This window comes from Bos indicus x Bos taurus, chromosome 5 (assembly GCF_003369695.1).
Source record: "Bos indicus x Bos taurus breed Angus x Brahman F1 hybrid chromosome 5, Bos_hybrid_MaternalHap_v2.0, whole genome shotgun sequence".
Lineage (NCBI taxonomy): Eukaryota > Metazoa > Chordata > Mammalia > Artiodactyla > Bovidae > Bos > Bos indicus x Bos taurus.
The window spans coordinates 28,632,256-28,657,254 of NC_040080.1; the positions used below are offsets into that span (position 1 = coordinate 28,632,256).

The 24,999-nt window shown below is 39.3% G+C and overlaps 1 protein-coding gene across 4 annotated transcripts in view; it reads left to right on the plus strand.

Annotated features, from left to right (window-relative positions):
- PIK3C2G (phosphatidylinositol-4-phosphate 3-kinase catalytic subunit type 2 gamma) overlaps window positions 1–24,999 on the plus strand; it is a 664,807-nt gene that overhangs the window by 520,603 nt on the left and 119,205 nt on the right. For all 4 annotated transcript variants that reach the window (XM_027541447.1, XM_027541446.1, XM_027541448.1 and 1 more), the window contains 2 exons: window positions 12,701–12,857; window positions 22,785–22,894. In XM_027541447.1, the coding sequence (XP_027397248.1) occupies window positions 12,701–12,857; window positions 22,785–22,894 (267 nt within the window). The remainder of the gene's footprint in view (window positions 1–12,700; window positions 12,858–22,784; window positions 22,895–24,999) is intronic.

Consider the following 24,999-nt stretch of genomic DNA (forward strand, 5'->3'; position numbering starts at 1 on the left):
TAATGGACTTGAATCATTCCCAAACCATCTCCACCCCCATCCATGGAAAAATTGTCATCCACGAAACCGGTCCCTGGTACCAAAAAAGCTGGGGACTGCTGCATTATACTACCAAGAATTCATACTTCCCTGCATTCCTCTCCTACCTATTTATTTATTGGCCACACTGTGAAACTTACAGGATCTTAGTTCCCCAACCAGAAATTGAACCTGTGCCATCACTTCCCTGGGGGCTCAGACAGTAAAGAATCCACCTGCAAAGCAGGAAATGTGGGTTCAATCCCTGGGTCAGGAAGATCCCTTGGAGGAGGGCATGGCAACCCACTCTAGTATTCTAGCCTGGAGAATTCCATGGACAGAGGCGCCTGATGAGCTATAATCCCTGGGGTCGCAAACTGTCAGACATGATTGAGTAATTAACACTTTCACACTTCACAGCAGTGAAAGCACAAGGTCCTAACCTTTGAACCTTCACAGAATTCTCTCTCCCTTTTAAATAATACTGTTAAATATGCTTATTTCTCCAAAGTTTAAATGACCTTGCCTCAAACCCCCCCATTTCCATGCATTTTGCTCACCTTCACAAATTTCGTGAAAGAGGTATCCAAACTCCTGACCTACATCTCTTACCTCTGATTCCCCACTTCAACCTGGTTTTATTCTTCATTACTTGATAATATCAGTGACCTTCACTGTGCTAAACCCAACATTATTTGGGCTTCCCAGGTGGTGCTAGTGGTTAAGAACCCTCCTGCCAATGCAGGAGACATCTGAGACACAGGTTCCAACCCTGGGTTGGGAAGATCCCCTGGAGAAGGAAATGGCAACTCACTCCAGTATTCTTGCCTGGAGAATTCCATGGACAGAGAAGCCTGGTGGGCTATAGTCCATAGGGTTGCTAAGAGTCAGACACAACTAAAGTGACTTAGCATGCACAACATTATTTATTTCTCATTTTACCTAATTTACCTGCAGATTTCAGCAGCGTTAACTATTCCATCTCCAGAATAGTGATGATCTTTGCTTCCCTTCTAGTTTTCTCCCCCAGGCAGTGTCCAATGCAGGGTGACTTCCTTTTCCCAAGCCACTAGATGTCAGGTTCCCGGAGATTTCTTAGCCCTTTTCTTTCTCTTCTCCCTGTCCTGTCTCCAGCACACTGCTATCAGCTACATCCAAGGCCTCTATCAATATTTATATCCAGATGACTCATACAAAGTTTAATATTGAACATTTTATTTTGAGATACTTGCAGATTCATGTGTAGTTTTAACACATAATGCAAAGAGATCCTGTGTGCCCTTTATCAGTTTCCCTCACTGGTAGCATCTTATAAAATTACAGTACAATATCATGGCCAGCTTCTTAATATTGATACCATCCAGATACAGAACAGCTTCATCACCCCCAGAGCCTCCATGTCACCCCACTTCCCTCTCACCCCCTATCTCTCTACATCCTTAGCCCCTGGCAACTACTAATTTGTTCTCCATTTTGACAATTTTGTCATTTCAAGAGTATTATATAAATGAAGTCACACAATGATGTAACTTTGGGGGCTGGCCTTTTTCACATAGCATAATTGACTGGAGAGTCATCCAAACTGTTGTGTGTATCAGTACTTTGTTTCTTTTATTGACAAATAATATTCCATGGTATAGATATACCATAGTTTATTTAATTATTCACCCACTGAAGAACATTTGTGTTATTTCCAGTTTCTAGCTATTACAAGGAAAGCTGCTTTATACATTCACATACAGGTTTCTATGTGAATATGTTTTCATTTCTCTGAGTCAAAAGCCCAAAAATATAATTTCTGGATTGTATGATAGTTCATGTTGTTGCTAACAAACTGCCAAGTGGTTTTCCACAGTGGCTGTACTACTTACATTTTCACCATCAGTGTATGAGTTATTCATTTTCTCCATGTTCTTACCAGCGTTTGGTATTGTCATTAACTATATATTTTAGTCATTCTTATGGACATGTCATTGTGGCTTTAATTTGCTTTTCCCTGACTGAGCGACTGAACTGAACTGAACTGAATAACTAATGAGGATTCTCAGGTGACTCGGTGGTAAAGAATCCACCTGCCAATGCAGGAGACACGGGTTCAATCCCTGGGTCAGGAAGATCCCCTGGAAGAGGGCATGGCAACCCACTCCTGTATTCTTGCCTGGAGAATCCCATGGACAAAGGAGCCTGGCAGGCTATAGTCCATGGGTCACAAAGATTTGACCACTACTGAGCACACACATGACTGAGTACCCCCCCTACACACACACACACATACACATACACATAATAGCTAATGATGTCAACCATTCTTTATATGCTTATTTATTGCATATCCTTCAATGAAACATTTCATGTCTTTTTCCCATTTTTTAATTATATTGTTTGTTTTTTACTGTTAAAGTTTGAGAGTTCTTTACATATTCTAGACACTGCTCCTCTGCTGGCTATGGGATTTGCAAATATTATCTCTCAGTGTATAACTTTTCTTTTCATCCTCTTAAAAACTTTTTGCATAGCCCCCAAATTTTCTTTTGTGTTCTCTTCCAAGAAATTTTGCTTTTACATTTTGTATTTAAGTCTGTAATCCATTTAAGTTAATTTTTATATTAGGTATGAGATTTAGATCAAAGTTTATATTTTTGCTTATAGATGTCTGATTGTTACAGTATCATCTGGTCAAAAGACTGAAACCTTTTTCCATCAAATTGTCTTTGCCCCTTTTTCAAAAATCAGTTGGCATATTTATTTGAGCCTATTGTTTAGTTACTCAGTTGTATCCAACTCTTTGTGATGCCATGGACTGCAGCATGCCAGGCTTCCCTGTCCTTCACTGTCTCTTAGAGTTTGCATCCATCATGTTGGTGATGCCATTAAACCATTTCATCCTCTGTCACCCTCTTCTCATCCTGCTCTCAGCCTTTCCCAGTATCAGGGTCTTTTCCAGTAAGTCAGCTCTTTGAGTCAGGTGGCCAAAATATTGGAGCTTCAGCTTCAGCATCAGTCCTTCCAATGAATTTTCAAGGTTGATTTCCTTTAGGATTGACTATTTGATCTTCTTGCTGTCCAGGGGATTCTCAAAGGTCTTCTCAAGCACCACAATTCAAAAGCATCAGCTCTTCAGTGCTCAGTCTTCTTTATGGTCCAACTCTAACATCTGTACATGACTACTGGAAAAACCATAACCTTGGCTATACAAATTAGTATTTCTGCATTATTTATCCTTTCCCACTGATCTATGTATCTCTTCACCAATACCTAGCTCCTTACTCACCTGTCTCTGATACCCCCTGGAGAGGGAACTGAGGTACCTCAGTACAGCCTTGTGAGCATGGAAGTTTAAGCTCCCCACTGTTCATCATTTCTAGTGTGGTAGGGCAGTATGCTGCTAAGTCACTTCAGTCGTGTCCGACTCTGTGTGACCCCATAGACAGCAGCCCACCAGGCTTCCCCATCCCTGGGATTCTCCAGGCAAGAACACTGGAGTGGGTTGCCATTTCCTTCTCCAATGCATGAAAGTGAAAAGTGAAAGTGAAGTCGCTCAGTCGTGTCCAACTCTGTGCAACCCCATGGACTGCCGCCTACCAGGCTCCTCCATCCCTGGGATTTTCCAGGCAAGAGTACTAGAGTGGGGTGCCATTGCCTTCTCTGAGGGGAGTATAGTCACAGTCTTTTCTGTGATATTTGGCTGGAGTAGAGTGGTTATTGTTTAAACATTTTCTGTCTTGTCAAGCTACCCTTTCCCAGTCTTTTGGCTAGAGAGAGTAGGCCTTCTTTTGGTTATGTTTTTGCCTACATCCACTGGCATTTACATATTGCTGGCTTCCTGAGCTCTATGTCTGGAATATGTGAGGCAGAAATATATGTTGTTCCTTGAGGTCTGAGGCCCCTATTAAGTCTCTCCTCTTCTCTACACCCTTTAAGAGTCTTCTTATATTTGTTTTGTATATAATTTCCAAGAGATTTTGTGTACTTAGTGGGAGGAATAAGGAAAAATATGCCTATTCAGTCTTCCCAAAAGTCACAAAATTTTACTTCCAGTTTATATCCTTTCTTTGTGGTCCAGAAGTAAGTGTTGCAATACCTCAGTATCCTCTGTTCTTGTAAGTCTCAAAGGTAACTTGCTCAAACTGAGCCCACTCTGAATGTTGTACTGTCACCTTCCTGATACACAAGCCAAAAATATAAAGTTCTTCTCTGCTCTTCTTTTTGCTTCCATTTTAACCATCATGAAGTCCTCTTGATTTTTTTCTTCAAAGTAGTTTTTAATTCTTTCCACTTCACTGTATCTAGGTATTTCCCTGGTGGCTGAGATGGTAAAGAATCCACCTGCAGTGCCAGAGACCTGCATTCAATCCCTGGGTCAGGAAGATCCTCTGGAGAAGGGAGTGGCAACCCACTCCAGTATTCTTGCCTGGAGAATTCCACGGGCAGAGGAGACTGGTGGGCTACAGTTCATGGAGTCACAAAGAGCTGGACATGACTAAGCGCGCACACACACACACACACACACACTTTTCTGTATCTGCATGCCACAATTCTAATCTAAACAACTCTCACCTCTAATCAAAACCTTCTGCAAACATCTCTTACCTAATCTGCCCACATACACCCTCGCTGTTTTATGTTCTTTTCCATATTATAGCTGGAAAGATCTTTTCAAAAACTATTATCATTCAGTAAATTTTCATTGCTTTTAGGGTATTGGTTTTTAAAATCTTTAACCTCCACCTACCTGTTAGCCTTCCATATCTCTATTATAGATGCTTATTAAATATCTGTTGATAAATACCTATAGTATGCTAACATTTTAGATGCATGCCTCTCTAGCTAGATTGAAGTCACCTAAGGAGCAAAGTGTGCAGGTGTGCTCAGTCACTAAGTTGTGTCCGACTGTTTGAGACACCATGAACTATAGCCCACCAGGCTCCTTTGTCTATGGAATTCTCCAGACAGGAATACTGGAGCAGGTTGCCATTTCCTTCTCCAGAGGTTCTTCCCAACCCAGGGATCAAACTTGTGTCTCCTGCATTGGCAGATGGATTCTTTACCACTGAGCCACCTGGGAGCCCACAGGGCAGAGACATTTCCTAAATCTCTGTGTACCCTCAGTACAGTAAGAATCTGTATATAGTTAATGATGATGACCTTGGTATTCTAGTCACCTGATACAAGGAGCTTATATCTACAGTACAGTTAAAAGGGAAGCTTATGCTTGTCTCGGTAATTAGTATTTATTTATAAGAGAAATATCCTTAAATTTCCCAAGTATATATACATTTTTAAACTACTACTTACTTCCTACCTATATTGAAAATTTATACAAAATACTCCCAGCATTTCTACAGAATAATAATTTCAGGGAAAGACTGATCATAAGTTAATAAAAAGATTAAATTTGACAACAAAATGACAGAATCATAACAATAAGTTTGTTCACACCATCTTCCCACATAAATGTTAAACCATCTAAGCTCTTCACTGTGTGAGCTTGTATTTATTTACTGTTGCATTCAATAAATGCAACAAAATATTGTTTGAGATACTAAAAAATATAAAGGGAAAATAAAATACTTCATGTTCCCTTGAAAATCATACAGATCATTGAGGGAAATTCATGAGATTACTAGAGACTATATAAAATACAATATATTAGCTGTAGGACTAAGCAAAAGGATAAGGCAGAGTAAGGAGAAATCAGCAAAGGAAAGGTTAATTAGAGAAAACTTGTTAAAAAAGAACTTTTGATCCTGGTCTCTTAGAATAAGGATATTAAGAGGGAAAGAAAAACATATCCAGAAATGGCAAACTACACAAGTAAAAGGTACAGAAGCACAAATAGTTAGGGCTTAGGCAGGTAATAGCAAAAGCACTTATCTGGAAAAGGGGAAAAAAAAGGATAGTCACAATAAGGAATTTCTGGTTTATTTGTACAGCTATAAGTGAGAGATTTCCAACATATGATTCAGAATGCAGTACAGTATATACTTAAGAGATCAAATAGTTTCCAATCTTCCCTCTTGCCACAACCAATTTATATCTCAGACTTGTGAGTATTGCTTTAACTTCATACACAGGCTCCAATACATTAATTCTGCAACCTGGGATTGTGGTCACATTTGAGTAGACTGATAAATCACAGTCCAGCTACAATTCCTACAGCTTGTAGGCTGGGAGAGCATTCTGTTTCATATGAGGCTTCCTAGTGTTTATAGAAAAATCTTAGTCAAATTCTAATTACTTTTAAAAATTTCTCAGAAGTGAGCCATGCAAATCATATAGAAAAGATGCCATAGTTTAGACTATCATAATATTTAAACATAGCTAAAATTCAGTTCAGGTCAGTCACTCAGTCATGTGCAACTCTTTGTGACCCCATGAACCACAGCATGCCAGGCCTCCCTGTCCATTACCAACTCTCAGAGTCCACCCAAACCCAAGTCCATTAAGTCAGTTATGCCATTCCAACCATCTCATCCTCTGTTGTCCCCTTCTCCTCCTGCCCTCAATCTTTCCCAGCATCAGGGTCTTTTCAAATGAGTCTGCTCTTCACATCAGGTGGCCAAAGTATTGGAGTTTCAGCTTCAACATCAGTCCTACCAATGAACACCCAGGACTGATCTCTTTTAGGATGGACTGGTTGGATATTCTTGCAGTCCAAGGGACTCTCAAGAGTCTTCTCCAACACCATAGTTCAAAAGCATCAATTCTTTGGCCCTCAGCTTTCTTTATAGTCCAACTCTTACATCCATACATGACTACTGGAAAAACTATAGCTTTAATTAGACGGACCTTTGTTGGCAAAGTGATGTCTCTGTTTTTTAATATGCTGTCTAGGTTGGTTATAACTTCTCTACCAAGGAGCAAGCATCTTTTAATTTCATGGCTGCAGTCACAATTGCAGTGAATTTGGAGCCCAGAATGAAAAAGTCTATCACTGGTTCCATGGTTTCCTCATCCATTTGCCATGATGTGATGATATCAGATGCCATGATCTTAGTTTTCTGCATGTTGAGTATTGAGCCAACTTTTTCACTCTCCTCTTTCACTTTCATCAAAAGGCTTTTTAGTTCCTCTTCACTTTCTGCCATAAGGGTGGTGTCATCTGCATATCTGAGATTATTGGTATTTCTCCCGGCAATCTTGATTCCAGCTTGTGCTTCATCCAGCCCAGCGTTTCTCATGATGGACTCTGCATATATGTTAAAAAACAGGATAACAGTATACAGCCTTGACGTACTCTTTTCCCGATTTGGAAACAGTCTGTTGTTCCAGTTCCAGTTCTAACTAATGCTTCATGACCTGCATACAGATTTCTCAGGAGGCAGGTCAGGTGGTCTGGTATTCCCATCTTCAAGAATTTTCCACAGTTTATTGTGATCCACACAGTCAAAGGCTTTGGCGTAGTCAGTAAAAGAGAAGTAGATGTTTTCTGGAACTCTCTTGCTTTTTCGATGATCCAACAGGTATTGGCAATTTGATCTCTGGTTCCTCAGCCTTTCCTAAAACCAGCTTGAATATCTGGAAGTTCACGATTCACATACTGTTGAAGACTTGGAGAATTTTGTACATTACTTTGCTACTGTGTTAGATGAGTGCAACTATGTGGTAATTTGAGTATTCTTTGGCCTTGCCTTGCTTTGGGATTGGAATTAAAACTGACCTTTTCCAGTCCTGTGGCCACTGCTGAGTTTTCCAAATTTGCTGGCATATTGAGTGAAGCACTGTCACATCTTTTAGGATTTGAAATAGCTCAACTGGAATTCCATCACCTCCATTAGCTTTGCTCATAGTGATGCTTCCTAAGGCCCACTTGACTTCGCATTCCATGAAGTCTGGCTCTAGGTGAGTGATCACACCATCGTGATTATCTGGGTCATGAAGATCTTTTTTGTATAGTTCTCCTGTGTATTCTTGCCACACCTTCTTAATATCTTCTGCTTCTGTCAGGCCCATACCATTTCTGTCCTTTATTGAGCCCATCTTTGCACGAAATGTTCCCTTGGTATCTCTAATATCCTTGAAGAGATCTCTAGTCTTTCCCATTCTATTATTTTCCTCTATTTCTTTGCATTGATCACTGAGGTAGGCTTTCTCATCTCTCCTTCCTATTCTTTGAAACTCTGCATTCAAATAGGTATATCTTTCCTTTTCTCCTTTACCTTTTGCCTCTTTTCTCAGCTATTTGTAAGGCCTCCTCAGACAACCATTTTGCCTTTTTGCATTTCTTTTCTTGGGCATGGTCTTGATCACTGCCTCCTGTACAATGTCATGAACCTCCATCCATTGTTCATCAGGCACTCTGTCTATCAGATCTAATCCCTTAAATCTGTTTGTCACTTCCACTGTATAATCATAAGTGATTTGATTTAGGTCATACCTGAATGGCCTAGTGGTTTTCCTTACTTTCTTCAATTTCAGTCTGAATTTGGCAATAAGGAGTTCATGATCTGAGCCAGAGTCACTCCAAGTCTTGTTTTTGCTGACTGTATAGAGCTTCTTCATCTTTAGCTGCAAAGAATATAATCAATCTGATTTCGGTGTTGACCATCTGGTGATGTATATGTGTAGAGTTAGGGTTAGTTATGTCCATATGTAGAGTCTTCTCTTGTGTTGTTGGAAGAGGGTGTTTGCTGTAACCAGTGCATTCTCTTGGCAAAACTCTATTAGCCTTTGCCCTACTTCATTCTGTGCTCCAAGGCCAAATTTGCCTGTTACTCCAGGTGTTTCTTGACTTCCTACTTTTGCATTCCAGTCCCCTATAATGACAGAGAAGGCAATGGCACCCCACTCCAGTACTCTTGCCTGGAAAATCCTATGGACAGAGGAGCCTGGTAGGCTGCAGTCCATGGGTTGCTAGGAGTCGGACATGACTGAGCGACTTCACTTTCACTTTTCACTTTCATGCATTGGAGAAGGAAATGGCAACCCTCTCCAGTGTTCTTGCCAGGAGAATCCGAGGGACGGGGAAGCCTGATGGGCTGCCATCTATGGGATCGCACAGAGTCAGACACGACTGAAGCGACTTAGCAGCAGCAGCAACCCCTATAATGAAAAGGACATCTTCTTTGGGTGTTAGTTCTAAAAGGTCTTGTAGGTCTTCATAGAACCATTCAACTTCAGCTTCTTCAGCATTACTGGTCAGGCATACACTTGGATTACCATGATATCGAATGGTTTGGCTTGGAAATGAACAGAGATCATTCTGCCATTTTTGAGATTGCATCCAAGTACTGCATTTTGGACTCTTCTGTTGACCATGATGGCTACTCCATTTCTTCTAAGTGATTCCTACCCAAAGTAGTAGATATAATGGTCATCTGAGTTGAATTCATACTGTTCATCGGGTTCTCAAGGCAAGAATACTGAAGTATGGATGTGAGAGTTGGACTGTGAAGAAAGCTGAGTGCTGAAGAATTGATGCTTTTGAACTGTGGTGTTGGAGAAGACTCTTGAGAGTCCCTTGGACTTCAAGGAGATCCAACCAGTCCATTCTGAAGATCAGCCCTGGGATTTCTTTGGAAGGAATGATGCTGAAGCTGAAACTTCAGTACTTTGGCCACCTCACGCGAAGAGTTGACTCATTGGAAAAGCCTCTGATGCTGGGAGGGATTGGGGGCAGGAGGAGAAGGGGACGGCAGAGGATGAGATGGCTGCATGGCATCACTGACTTGATGGACGTGAGTCTGAGTGAACTCCGGGAGTTGGTGATGGACAGGGAGGCCTGGCGTGCTGCGATTCATGGGGTCGCAAAGAGTCGGATTTGACTGAGTGACTGAACTGAACTGAGTTGAATTCACCCATTCCAGTCCATCTTAGTTCGCTGATTCCTAGAATGTCGAGGTTCAGTCTTACCACCTCTTATTTGACCACTTCCAATTTGCCTTGATTCATGGGCCTAACATTCCAGGTTCCTATGCAATATTGCTCTTTACAGCATCAGACCTTGCTTCTATTACCAGTCACATGCACAGCTGGGTGTTGTTTTTGCTTTGGCTCCGTCCCTTAATTCTTTTGAGGTTATTTCTCTGCTGATCTCCAGAAACATATTGGGCACCTACCAACTTGGGGAGTTCATCTTTCAGTTCACTTTCAGTTCTTTCTTTTAGTTTATATATTTTCTCTAATTTGTATATGTTTCTTTTACATGTTTGAAATATGTTATCACAGGAAGGTAAGCATAACTAAAAAATTTTCCAAAAGAAATCAATTTGGTCAGACATATTTTTCTCTATCAATGAGAAAAGCATATCTATCACACTAAAAAAGAAAATTTCAGGAAGTTGTAAAGTTTGAGACTCTCAAAATTATTTCAAAAACTTCACCCAATATAGCCAATATACTATAGAGAGTAAGAAAAAGAATTAGAAGACTTTTATATATAAAATTAAGTTTTTTTCTGATTATAGAAGTCTAAGATTTTGCTAAAACTCACTGAAATGTTAACTGTAGTGATGACCCCATGGTTGAATGATTTATAAAAAATGCTACCAAATTCAAATGTCCACTTAAGGGCTTATGCAGCCAAAGAGATCACTTTGGAGAAGCTGAAAGTAAATTAAACATTTAAGGATAGATGGGATCTCACACATGGAATTTTTGAAGAGAAAGAGAGATTTAACTATGACTAGGTTCAGCTCTAAGAATAATTTTATTAGTTTGGAGACTAAGAACAGTATTTAGAATTATTGAGTGTTTACTATATGCCAGGCTATGTTTTAAGTACTTATACTCATTTAATCCTCTCACCTATCCAAAGAGTCAAGAGCTCTTATTCCCATTTTACAGAGGAAGAGATTGAGCCACTCAGAGGCCAAGTGACTTGTTCAGGGTTGCAGAACTAGTAAGTGGTTGAATATGACTGGAAGCGTACCTGGCAAGGCTACAGTCTGTGCTGTCTGCATGAACCTGTTATAGCCATTCACAGATGTGTAGTTCTCTCTGTGTCCGGCCTTTGTGTGTATGTTCTTAGTCCTCACAGCAATTCTAAGAGCTAGGTATTGTTGTTCAGTCGCTAAGTCATGTCCGATTTTTCACGATCCCATACTAACAGTGTCTGGTCATATTTCCTCCTTTCTGACCAATATTTTTATTATACCTAGTATAAAATGAAATATAGCTACCTCTTTTCCCCTTACTAAGCATATCACAATGAATTGGTAACATCTGTGTTTTTCATAGATTACCTTCTGAAATAATTTGTCATGCATATCTTAGCTTTTTTTTTGTTGTTGTTCTGAACTATAGTTGACTTACAATACCATCATTCATTTCAGCTGTAGAACATAGTGATTCAATATTTTTTATGCATTATAAAATGATCAACACAATAAGTCCAGTTACCATCTGTGTCCATACAAAGTTATTACAGTATTATTTTGACTATATTCCCTATGCTGTACATTATGTCCCTATGCTGTACATTACGTCCCTATGACTTATTTATTTTATAACAGGAAGTTTCTAACTCTTGGTCTCCTCTACCTATTTCACTAATTCCTCCATCTCCCTCCCCTCCGGCAACCCCAGTTTGTTCTCTGATTCTATGAGTCTGTTTATGTTTTTTTGTGTTTGTTTTCTAGAATCTACGTGTGAATGAAATCATATAGTATGTGTCTTTCTGTGACTCATTTCATTTAGGATGATGCCTTCTAGATATATCCATGTTGTTGAAAATGGCAAGATTTCATTCTTTTTTATGGCTGAATAACATTTCATTTTATATATATATATATATATATATATATATATATATGTCACATCTTCTTTATACATTTGTATATTGATGGACACTTAGGTTGCTTCCATATCTTGGCTGTTGTAAATAATGCTCCTCAATTTGTTGAAAGTGAAAGAAAGTGTTAGTCACTCAGTCTTCCCAAAGACTGTAGCCTGCTAGGCTCCTCTGTCCATGGAATTTTCCAGGCAAGAATACTGGAGTGGGTTGCCATTCCCTTGGGATTCCCTGGTGGCTCAGATGGTAAAGCATCTGCCCACAATGCAGGAAACCCAGGTTCAGTCCCTAGGTTGGGAAGATCCACTAGAGAAGGAAATAGCAACCCACTCCAGTACTCTTGCCTAGAAAATTCCATGGATGGAGGAGCCTAGTGTGCTACAGTCCATGGGGTCACAAAGAGTCGGACACGACTGGGCGACTTCACTTTCTTCTCCAGAGTATCTTCCCAATCCAGGGATTGACCCTGAGTCTCTCTCATTGCAGGCAGATTTTTTACCATCTGAGCCATCAGGGAAGACCATTAAAACAAAGAAAAAGTACCATGAGGTTAAAAACATGATCTGTTCTATCATTTCATACTTTAGCAATAAATGTATTTTCTGTAAAATCACATTCCCTATATTAACTTTAATGGATAATAGTCACATCAAAAATAACTTGAAATTACTATTTGAGACTGTATAGGTCAACTTTGTAAAATAACTTGCCCTTCCTTCTCTGTTACAGCTCAGTTACATTATTCAAAACCTATAATTAGCAAGCTTTTATAACCATCCTACAATGAAGGAGGTTCATCCATTAGAGTGGAGAGAAAAATAACAAAAATTTTCAAATGGAAATAAGTTGTTGTAATTGCCTAATTTGATTTTTTCAACCATTTCTCTTCCTGCTTATGGTTGTTCTTGCTTTTCTTTCTTTCTTTTTTTTTTTCCCTTTTTTTGCTTATAGGGACCGAGCCCCTTTTATTTTTACTTCAGAGATGGAGTACTTTATTACAGAGGGTGGGAAAAACCCACAGCATTTCCAAGATTTTGTGGAGCTTTGCTGTCGAGCTTATAATATTGTCAGAAGACACAGCCGGCTGCTCTTGAACCTGCTAGAAATGGTAAGTCCCTTGGGGAATTAACAAAAATAATAAGCTTCACTTATTTCTCTCTTTCTGTCGTCTATCTTTGCTAATGGTTTGGAGTTCCCCAAAGAGCTATTCAAAACGGAATGGAATGAACCAACTAAAAGTACCATTGTACATCTTTTCAATACGTTTCTTAACAGTTCATAACATTAATTCACAGTCATCGTCTCAAACCTTTCTCTTCACAATAATATTGATATATTCAGGGGTTATTTCAGTACATTTTGATTAAAGATGAAGGACAGTAATCTAGAATATTATATCAGTTGCACAATGCTTTAGGATTTTTTTAAAAGTATTTTAAAAATATTATCCCATTTTCACATTATGGCAACCCAATGATGTAGAACAAGCAAGGATTTTTCCTGGTTTCCCTCCCAACCCCTTTGATCACTTGCTTATTTTCCAGAAGAAACTGAGAGTCAAAAATGTAAGATGACTTGCTAGCAACTCGACTCTAGAGCAGCACATTTGAGTCTATGCATCATAGTCCTGGGTGCTCTCTGTTGGCCAACAGAGGAATTTTTAATGTTTCATTCCACTGTCCAGTGGACCAACCAAATGTCAGGGTGAGAGGAGAGGGATCTGATAGAAATATCTCCTGGAAGGGAAATGTGGTGATTCCTATGGGCACATACATACATGCTAATAACTGCAGCAAATTGTAGGAGATACATACATCTTTTGTAAATCAGCATGGTGTTGGAATCAGTACAATCATCAGAAATTTTTGGTTTAGGGTGAGCTGTATGGAGAGAGTAACATGGGAACTTACATTACCATGTGTAAAATAGATAGCCAACGGGAATTTTCTATACGTCTCAGGAAACTCAAACAGGGCTCTGTATCAACCTAGAGGGGTGGGATGGGGAGAGAGATGGGAGGAAGGTTCACATGGGATATTTGTATACCTGTGACTGATTCATTTTGAAGTTTGGCAAAAAGCAACAAAATTCTGTAAAGCAATTATCTTTCAATTCTGACTGCAGCACACCAATTTTCTCTGTCCATCACCAACTCCTGGAGCTCACTCAAACTCATGTCCATTGAGTTGGTGATGCCATCCAGCCATCTCATCCACTGTCATCCCCTTCTGCTCCCACCTTCAATTTTTCCCAGCATCAGGGTCTTTCCTAATGAATTGGCTCTCTGCATCAGGTAGCCAAAGTATTGGAGTTTCAGCTTCAGCATCAGTCCTTCCAATGAGTATTCAGGACTGATTTCCTTTAGAATGGACTGGTTGGATCTCCCTGCAGTCCAGGGGACTCTCAAGAGTCTTTTCCAACACCACAGTTCAAAAGCATCAATTCTTCGGTGCTCAGCTTTCTTTATAGTCCAACTCTCATATCCATACATGACTACTGGAAAAACAATAGCTTTGACTAGATGGACCTTTGTTGGCAAAATAATGTCTCTGCTTTTTAATAAGCTGTCAAGGTTGGTCATAGTTTTTCTTCCAAGGAGCAAGCATCTTTTAATTTGATGGCTGCAGTCACCATCTACAGTGATTTTGGAGCCCCCCAAAACAAAGTCTCTTACTGTTTCCATTGTTTCCCCATCCTTCAATTAAAAATAAATAAATTTTAAAAAACTGGTTTAGCACCATGAGATGACAGTTCTACTAGATGCTGTTAAGGGTAGGTTTGAATTCCTGGGTTTGAATTCTAAGTTGGCCTCTTACTGGCTATATTTCTCAGCATATGTTACTTACTCCAGTCAGACTCTTGTTTCCTCATCTGCTAAATAAAAGTAATAGCATCTACCTTGTAGGACTGATAAATAAATGGCCTAATGCTGAATATTTTGCATAAGCATTTATGCTAAGTGCCTTATGCGTACTAATTGATTTACATTTCATAATAGCCCTATTAGATAATTAATATAAACAGCACAGTACCTGTCCTATAGTAGGATCCAATTATTACACTAGATCCTTGTTAACCTATAAGAGCATTGTCCAAAAAGTATCCCCTAATCACTTGGTTATTTAAATTTAATTAGCATTGAATAAAATTTAAAATTCAGTTCCTTAGTCTCACTGACCACATTTCACTTGAAATTTCACATTTCACTCACCAGCCACATCTAGCTAGTGGTATACCATATTGGGCAGCACAAATATAAAATATTTCCATCAAAGCAGATGTTTAGTTCTATTAATTTAGTTCTATTGCATAGTACTAAATAAATGTTGACCTTCTTGCAGTGAAGATTGGATTTTGATTCTTGTTTCACTTTTCAAACAACATATGGACCTTACTTCTTTCCTCTCTGTCTTGAAAATATGGATTTCTAAATATTCTATAAACATGTAGTCCTTCATATAGAAAGACATTTTGGTTACTTCACATGTAAACTGGATATATACGGTTCTGTCCATCTCCAGAGTCAAACTGACTTTCCAGTAATAGCCAGTGATTCATACTGGTAGAATTTTACTCTATCTCCCAATTATATTAGGTCATATTATAATCATGAGATGGTTTATAATTCATTGTATTCAAGCCACAGGTAGAACTCTACAAGGACTGAGTCTATGACCTTGAATCCATTTCATAGTAAAAATCTAGATGATATCAATGTTTACACTCTAGTGGGGTTTAGCTCATGAATCCATAAACTCTTGAGTACTTACTACATGCCAGAAACTATAGAGAATACATTAACATATTAGATCTTGTCAGTCTTAAATTTTTCAATTTAGTAAGGAAGACAAAATTCATGTACACAAGCAAATTAGGTATCCAGCATTTCTAAATGTCTAAAACATGTAAGTAACTGCCTACTAAGACTGAGAGTAACATATTCTAACAACTGCTTCCACCAGCCACAGACATTTCAAAAATAAACCCAAAGCAGAAAAGGACAAATATCATTTTATACTGTTTCTTAGCTGATAGTAAAATTATGCTGAATGAAAAGCATGTTAAAATAATGTGAAAGAACAGCCTTTTGAAGGAAAAAAAAAAAGATTCTAAAAGGTATTGGTGGGCTTTTTTCTTTTGTTTAATAATCATTTCCACTTACCTAAAAAGAAAACTTTTAGCCTGTGGGTCATAATATATTAAATAGTCATTAAAGAGTATATACAATGTTATTTCATCTAAAGAAGCAGATATGTGATATTTTATTCAGGTAGTCAAATAATTTTTCATAAAATAACATTGAAATCAGACATTGAAGGATTCTAGTAAATAGTACTTGCAAAAAAATTCCCTGTTTTAATTATTCAACTGTGACTTTTAGGCTAAGGAAGAAAAATTGGCAGTGAATGATACTAATTCAGATTAATCTTATAATCTGAGATTTAGACTTTTACAGAAATTGAAACAGAGATCAGATGCAATGTGGGCCAATTAGTGTGGGCATGTGTGCTCAGTCGTGTTCAACTCTGTGACCCCATGGACAGTAGCCCTGGTGCCAGGCTCCTTTGTTCATGGAATTTTACAGGGAAGAATACTGGAGTGGGTTTCCATTTCCTGCTCCAGGGGATCTTCCTGACCCAAGGATCGAACCCATGTCTCCTGCATTGGCAGGCTGATTCTTTACCACTGAGTCCCACCTGGGAAACAGACCAATTAGACAAATGAACGTAGTTGTTATTTAGTCATAAGTCGTCTCCGGCTCTTTTGTGACCCCACACACATGTGTAAAACAGCAATGTTATATCTCTGTTTCTGATTACTTACCTCTTGATTCTCTGCTCTTCACATTTCTTTCTTATGGGGTTCTGTAGGTAAATAAAGCATCAGTAAAGGCTTCAAGACCATATCTTCTCTGGTAGAGCTTCTTATAAAATAAAGACCAAATTTAAATTTACAGAAGATTGTTTTACAGCATTTAGTTATCTATTCTATCACTCAACAAATATTTGTTGAATATTGGCTGCATCTATGTCACTGTGCTAGGCTCTGGAGATATATCTGTAAAGGGATGAACAGAATTTCTGTCCCCATGGAGTTTATAGTCTATTGGAAAAAGAAGTATCCATTGTCAGAAGAACTGCAGTACCAGTGCCAACCTCTGGGGACTTTTTGTTTGTTTCTTAATTGTAGTATAGTTGATTAACAATGTTGCATTGGCTTCTGCCATATAGCAAAGTGATTCAGCTATCTATATACATATATACACTCTGTTGACATTTTTAGTGGGCATCCCTGGTGGCTCAAATGGTAAAGAATGTGCCTGCAGTGTGGGAGACTGGGGTTCGATCCCTGGGTTGAGAAGATCCCTGGAGAAGGGAATAGAACTCACTCCAATATTCTTGCCTAGAGAATCTCATGGACAGAGGAACCTAGTGGGCTTCAGTCCATGGGGTTGCAAAGAGTTGGACACAACTGAACGACTAACACTGACTTTTTGCTCTTTTTTGGATTTCCTTCCCATCTAGGTCACCACAGAGTACTGGGTAGAGTTCCCTTTGCTATTTTATGTATAGTAGTGTGTACATATCAATCCCATTCTCTTCACCCCAAACTATTTTTTTTTTCCATTCCAATTCTGGCCTACACATGGACTCCTTTTGGGTTACTTTCTACCTCTGTGTATAATCTATATTTCCCTCAACTCTCTCTCAAATGACTCTTTCTGTGTTAACTTACTCAAAAAGAACTTAATCTACTGTGCCATAACCTAGTTATGACTTGAGAAGTACTTGACATGAGTCATAAATTCTGCCCTCCATTAATGGTCAATAACAAAGGATTATAAGACACAAACATTTGGTGTCTGCTGTGGAGTTCATTGCTCATCCTTGGTAGAGAACAGCCCATTTCCAGATATTCACAGTCCTTTTTGTTTACTCCTGGGAAAAGCTGGGGAAAAATAATCCATGAAATTCCCATCTTGCTTAAAAGCAAAACATCTGTAGAGACCCAAGAGTGTTGCTGGCTGGATTCACTAACATAAAAGCCTGTATTTCATCAGCTTTTCTCTTATTAAAAAATCAATAGCAGTCATTATGGAAGGCTCCCAAAGAACATAGGGACCATTCACCCAGTTTAAAATGTTTATCACACCCATTTTTATATCCAATATTTCCCAGCAGAAATCTTTCTAACTTCTCTACGTGGTAGCAAAGAGTGTCTGCTTTCTGAAGCATAACTATCAAGATAGATTTGGACTCAGTAAGAGAAAAACAGAATTTAAAAAAAATTTTAATGTTCCCATGTTTTAAGAAGGAACTTATCTGTTTTTCTGTACTAGCCACCCTTTCTCTTTCTTATTGCCCCAATTAACGTTATTGTTGATGATTTAGTCACTAAGTCATGTCCAATTCTTGTGGCCCCGTGAACTTTAGCCTGCCAGGTTCCTCTTTCCATGGGATTTCCCAGGAAAGAATACTGGAGTGGGTTGCCATTTCTTGCTCCAGTAGATCTTCCCAACCCTGCGATCTAACCCACATCTTCTGCATTGTAGGCAGATTCTTTACCACTGAGCCCACCGGGGAAGCCCTACAGTTTTGACCCATGTAATCTAAGCTGGCAGGCACTTGAACCACATCTCTGTGGGCCAGTGAACAGACCTGGCTAAGTGCACCCACGTTTGAGACCGTCCTTACTCTCACGTGCAGAGTTGCAACACTAAAAGCCGTCTTTCTAAGGCATTAAGCCCATCAACAAGGGCAAAGTTAGCACTTGCTTCCTTTAATCAGCCACATGAAAGGGAGAGAATTTGGATCCGAAGTCATCTATACTTGGCAGACCACTGGTGTGGTGTGTGTGTATGTGTGTGTGTGTGTAGGAAGGGTAAGTGTAAGGTCTACTTCCCAAGGAAATGTTTGACATAGTCCTAAAGGAGCATGTGTGAAAGCAGAATATTCAGAGAAACTAGAAAGGAATTCAGCTTTAGGTGTTCATAGCAAACAGGCAGTCACAGTGTGTTAAAGGAGGACACTGGCACAATAAGTGCACACGTCTCTGGAACTCTCAAGTACAGAACTGATAGAACCTAATCTAGGTTTTAGTTGCTCTGCAATGTATCTCCCTATGGTTGATTTTAAGTTTATTAGTTGGGACTGAAGTTCTATCTGTAGGCTTTCAATGCCTCACAGGGTCAGATATTTTTTCATTCACTCATGCATTCATTAATTCAGACATTCATTAAGTTCTAACTACAAAGCACCATGTTATGCAATATAGACAGTTCAGCATGGACTAAAAACTTAATTTCTATTCTCAAAGAACTTAAAATCTAATGTGACAAACATACACTCAAACAAAACATAGTTAAAGCTAGGCAGCAATAAGTTCTTTGAAAGAGCTGTAGCCAAAATAGGATTACTGTACAAAGAAAGCAAATTAAGAAATCTTATCAAGAGCATCTGTGGTGCTTTCAAGGAGGAAGAAGTATTTGACATGAGCCTTCAGAAAGAATTTCAACAGACAAGGGAAGAGAGGAAAGGAATCCTGACTGAAAGAAAATCATAAGTATGTGTGAAGGCTTAAAGACCATGGGCATGACATGTGTTAGAAATGGAGGTGACCAAGTACACCCAGTCTGTGGCACAGGTGGAGGCCTATGTAGATAGTAAGGTTGAAGTGTTATATCACAGTTAGATTAAGAGTCATTTATGACCAGGATGAAAATTTTGGACTTATATAGCCACCTGAGATATAGCCATCTGAGAACCGAGGAGTGTCTTTGTTTTTGATAAAGGAAGTACCATCATACTAAAATCCATGTAGCTTGGATTTTAGACAGATAACTTAGAAATTATGTAATTAGATAAGGATTGAAGAGCCAGAAAAAAAAGCTATTCAAGTTATCTAAGCAAATGAAGATGGGGAGCTGAGCTGGAACAATAATTGCAATGGAGGATTGTCATTGGGAATCAGGAAGAAGAGAAACTCAAACAAGATATGAATTTCTTGTTACTATGGGCTTCCCTGGTGTCTCAGACAGTAAAGAATCTTCCTGCAATGTGGGAGACCTGGGTTTGAGCTCTGGGTCAGGAAGATCCCCTGGAGAGGGGAATGGCTTCCCACTCCAGTATTCTTTCCTGGAGAATGCCATGGACAGAGGAGCCTGATGGGCTACAGTCCTTGGAGTCACAAAGAGACTCGACTGAGTGACTAACACGTTCACTTCTTGTTATTTGGACAATGGTGGCAGTGAGATATGAAATAAGAAGCAGGAGGGAGAGTTATAGAAGAAAATTTGCTCAACTTTAGATATCATGAATTTAAGATGCTCGGTCATCCACAGGGAAAGACAGCTAACAACTTCCCAGGACAACCTAATCCATTCCCATGGTTTCAATTACTATCTGTATGCTGCTGCTGCTGCTGCTAAGTTGCTTCAGTCATGTCTGATTCTGTGCGACCCCATAGACGGTAGCCCACCAGGCTCCCCCGTCCCTGGGATTGTCCAGGCAAGAACACTGTAGTGGGTTGCCATTTCCTTCTCCAATATCTGTATGCTAATAACCCCCAAATCTGTATTTATGCTTTAGGCCCCACCCAGTCTGCCAAATATACCCAGTCAACCACCTAGTTTTCTCAATTCTATCCTCTAGGTATATTTAACAGAGAAGGCAATGGAACCCCACTCCAGTACTCTTGCCCGGAAAATCCCATGGATGGAGGAGCCTGGTAGGCTGCAATCCATGAGGTCGCTAAGAGTCGGACATGACTGAGCGACTTCACTTTCACTTTTCACTTTCATGCATTGGAGAAGGAAATGGTGGCCCACTCCAGTATTCTTGCCTGGAGAATCCCAGGGACGGGGGAGCCTGGTGGGCTGCTGTCTATGGGGTCGCACAGAGTCGGACACGACTGAAGCGACTTAGCAGCAGTAGCAGCAGCAGGTATAATTAAACTCTAGTAGCTTTTCTTCATTCTTCAACAGTCTCCTATCTAGCCTCTTATTTGGCCCCACTTTATTTTTCACATGTAACCATGATGATCTTCCTCAAACACAATTCATTCTTTTTATACTCATATATAAACATGAAAGGAGCTTTCTTTGCCTTTAGGATAAAGTACAGAATATTTTGGAGAAGGCAATGGCACCCCACTCCAGTACTCTTGCCCGGAAAATCCCATGGATGGAGGAGCCTGGTAGGCTGCAATCCATGAGGTCGCTAAGAGTCGGACACGACTGAGTGACTTCGCTTTCACTTTTCACTTTCATGCATTGGAGAAGGAAATGGCAACCCACTCCAGTGTTCTTGCCTGGAGAATCCCAGGGACGGGGGAGCCTGGTGGCTGCCGTCTATGGGGTCACACAGAGTCGGACATGACTGAAGTGACTTAGCATAGCATAGCATAGCGTACAGAATATTTCCTATTGCTAAAACATCCCACATTCTTAGCCTTTTCAGCCCCATCTCTTGTCACTCACCCACAGGATACCCAATGTTCCTGAAATCTGTCTTGGATCTCTGTCTGTGAACAAATGGAAGATATCTTGCTCTCCTCTGTCCATCTAGTTATGCTGGTCCCTCAGCCTATGTGTAAAGAGTAGGAAGGGAAAATAGTTTCAAATCCATTTTTTTCCACTTGAACTTCATCAAGTCAGTCACAACTTCAGCCATCCTCCATAGCCACAGTCAGTTTATTCTTTTTTTTTTTTTTAGATTTTTTTTTTAATGTGGACCCTTTTTAAAGTCTTTATTGAATGTGTTACAGTATTGTTCCTGTTTTATGTTTTAGTATTGTGGCCACAAGGCATATGGGATATTATCTTCCTACTGCTGCTGCTGCTAAGTCACTTCAGTCGTGTCCGACTCTGTGCAACCCCATAGACGGCAGCCCACCAGGCTCTGAGTCCCTGGGATTCTCCAGGCAAGAACACTGGAGTGGGTTGCCATTTCCTTCTCCAATGCGTGAAAGTGAAAAGTGAAAGTGAAGATGCTCAATTGTGTCTGACTCTTAGCGACCCCATGGACTGCAGCCTACCAGGCTTCTCCATCCATGGGATTTCCCAGGCAAGAGTACTGGAGTGGGGAAAAAAAAAAAAAAAAGTACTGGAGTGGGGTGCCATTGCCTTCTCCAATTATCTTCCTAACCAGGGATCAAACCTGCACCCCCTTCATTGGAAGGCAACGCCTTAACCACTGGACCTTCAGGAAGTTCTTCAGTCTTTTCTTTATTTTTAGGATCAACAGCATTGTTCTTAACTTCCCACAACTGTTCTTAACTTCCCTTCCTCTATTCCAGAGCAGGAAGTAATTTATTTTAGTCATGAGATACTGATGACATTCTTTTTTTCTCAGAGCTCACATTTATCTCAAAGATCTATTTTTTTTCTAAGATGTTTGCCTATAACTAAAGAGAGTATTACCCCTTCAATATGCACTATAATTTAAACAGAGCATTTTCCCAAAGTTTGGCAAAAAAAAATACCTGAAACTTAGTATGGTTTAATCTTTGTTTCATTGTTTTAATATTTTTTAATAAATTCAGTCACCACTTAACTAGGGAAAAATATGTTCTTATAGTAAGAGTCATTGATTCATGAAAGAACACAAGATGAAAAAGCAAAGGAATGGGGCATAAGATTAAGCAACAGAAAGATGAGTTTTTTTCTTTCCTTACACACCATTTGACCTGGATGCTTCACTTACATGTTTGGAGGGATTAAGTTTTTCTTCTTAAAAATAGGTATTGTGATATAATTTTTGTGCTATAATTTATATGTATAGCTCTTTCTTAATCATTACTAGTTGATTCTCCCAGAACATGTTGGGTATTTTTACATCCACTTTAAAAAGGAGAAAATTCCAGATCATTTAGATTTTAAATCATGGATCCAGAAATTCGGACACTAGAGCTCTTATTATTTCTGTTTTCTCTTGCTGAACATGCCTCTTCTACAGAAGACAAGAATGGAGATTTTATTTATATTTATTGAGATTTTTTTTTGTTTGTTTTGTTTGTGTGTTTTTGTGTTGCTAAGATGTTACATGCAGGATTGCCCGAGCTAAGCGGAATCCAAGACCTGAAATATGTGTATAATAATCTTCGTCCACAAGATACAGACCTGGAAGCAACAAGTCATTTTACCAAGTAAGACTAGCTGTGAATGTATGAGTGTGCATGTATTCTTGTATACAGACACATCTCACATTTGTGATGATCTTAGGGTGAACAGTCATGGGTATAAAGCTGTCATTTCCACAACAAGCTTGTGTCTTTTCCACAGGGACAGAAAAGCAGCAATGCAGACTGTCTAGCAGGAGGCCTTAGTCAGCATTTCTGTAGCAAAAGCTATTGTTTGCTAACCAGCCTCTACATGTAACACATTACTCAGTAAAGAGGTCAGAGAGCTGACAGAAATAAATTGGTTGTTCTACTTGAACTATGTCCTGAAAAACAATTTGGAAAAAGATTTATGATGGAATATGGACGCACTACTTTCATCTCTAAGACAATACAAATGTTGGAATATTTGGTGACTATCTTCTGTTGTTAATCTAGTTTTTATTAAGCCTGTCTGGCAAAGCACTAGTGAACAAGAAGATAAGAGTCTGGGCACAATATGCTGATTATTAGTTAGATTCCAAATCTGTCAAGTGGGTGGTTCATTTTATAATACAAAAATCTTTTGAACTTTAATTTTTGAAAGGATAGAAAAAGTGCTAGCAGATTTTAGATGCTCCATAAACATTAGCTGTAATCATTACCCTAGTAAACATTTTAAGTAGAGAAATACAGTGCTCTTTCCTGTAATTTCTTAATATTGAATCTTGTGTGTATATTCAGTCACTCTGTCGTGTCCAACTCTGTAATCCCATGGACTGTATAGCCCACCAGTCTCCTCTGTCCATGAGATTTTCTTGGAAAGAACACTGGAGTGGGTTGCCATTTCCTCCTCCAGGGGTTCTTCCCAACCCAGGGATCAAACCTTCATCTCCTGCATTCTCTGCATTGGCAGAGAGATCCTTTACCACTGACCTTCCTGGGAAGCCCAATATTGAATCTTATTTGAGTCTAATTTTTAATCGTTCTAATATTTTCAACTGGCAATTAGTAAACACAAATTATACATTTTTAATGGATGTATGTTCTGTCTTTTTATTTATTTTATTTTATTAATTTTTTAATTTAATTTTATTTTTAACTTTACAATATTGTATTAGTTTTGCCAAATATCGAAGTGAATCTGCCACAGGTATACATGTGTTCCCCATCCTGAACCCTCCTCCCTCCTCCCTCCCCATACCATCCCTCTAGGTCATCCCAGTGCACCAGCCCCAAGCATCCAGTACCGTGCATCGAACCTGGACTGGCAACTCGTTTCATACATGATATTATACATGTTTCAAAGCCATTCTCCCAAATCTTCCCACCCTCTCCCTCTCCAACAGAGTCCATAAGACTGTTCTATACATCAGTGTCTCTTTTACTGTCTCATACATAGGGTTATTGTTACCATCTTTCTAAATTCCATATATATGCGTTAGTATACTGTATTGGTGTTTTTCTTTCTGGCTTACTTCACTCTGTATACTAGGCTCCAGTTTCATCCACCTCATTAGAACTGATTCAAATGTATTCTTTTTAATGGCTGAGTAATACTCCATTGTGTATATATGTACCACAGCTTTCTTATCCATTCATCTGCTAATGGACATCTAGGTTGCTTCCATGTCCTGGCTATTATAAACAGTGCTGCGATGAACATTGGGGTACACGTGTCTCTTTCCCTTCTGGTTTCCTCAGTGTGTATGCCCAGCAGTGGGATTGCTGGATCATAAGGCAGTTCTATTTCCAGTTTTTTAAGGAGTCTCCACACTGTTCTCCACAGTGGCTGTACTAGTTTGCATTCCCACCACTGATAGTAAAATCTTTCCCACACAGGTATTATTTTTCTCTCCTTTTGCCAGAATGTATACTGTAGAATCTCTCTCCATTCCAAGGGATTAGGGGGAGTTCATGGGAATGTATGTTCTAAACACTCAGAGAATTTCACTTTTGCAAGGAATCTCTGTTTCATGAACTTTAATGGATAGGCTGCTCTTGTGGTTGAATAGTAGAAATATGACAGAATATTAGAGCTAGAAGAGCCCTTATTGTTTACTTATTTATTTATTCTGACAATAAATATGCAAATCAGAAAACTGAGATCCAAAGAATTAAGGGCTTGCCCATGATTTAAAGAAGTAGTAAGA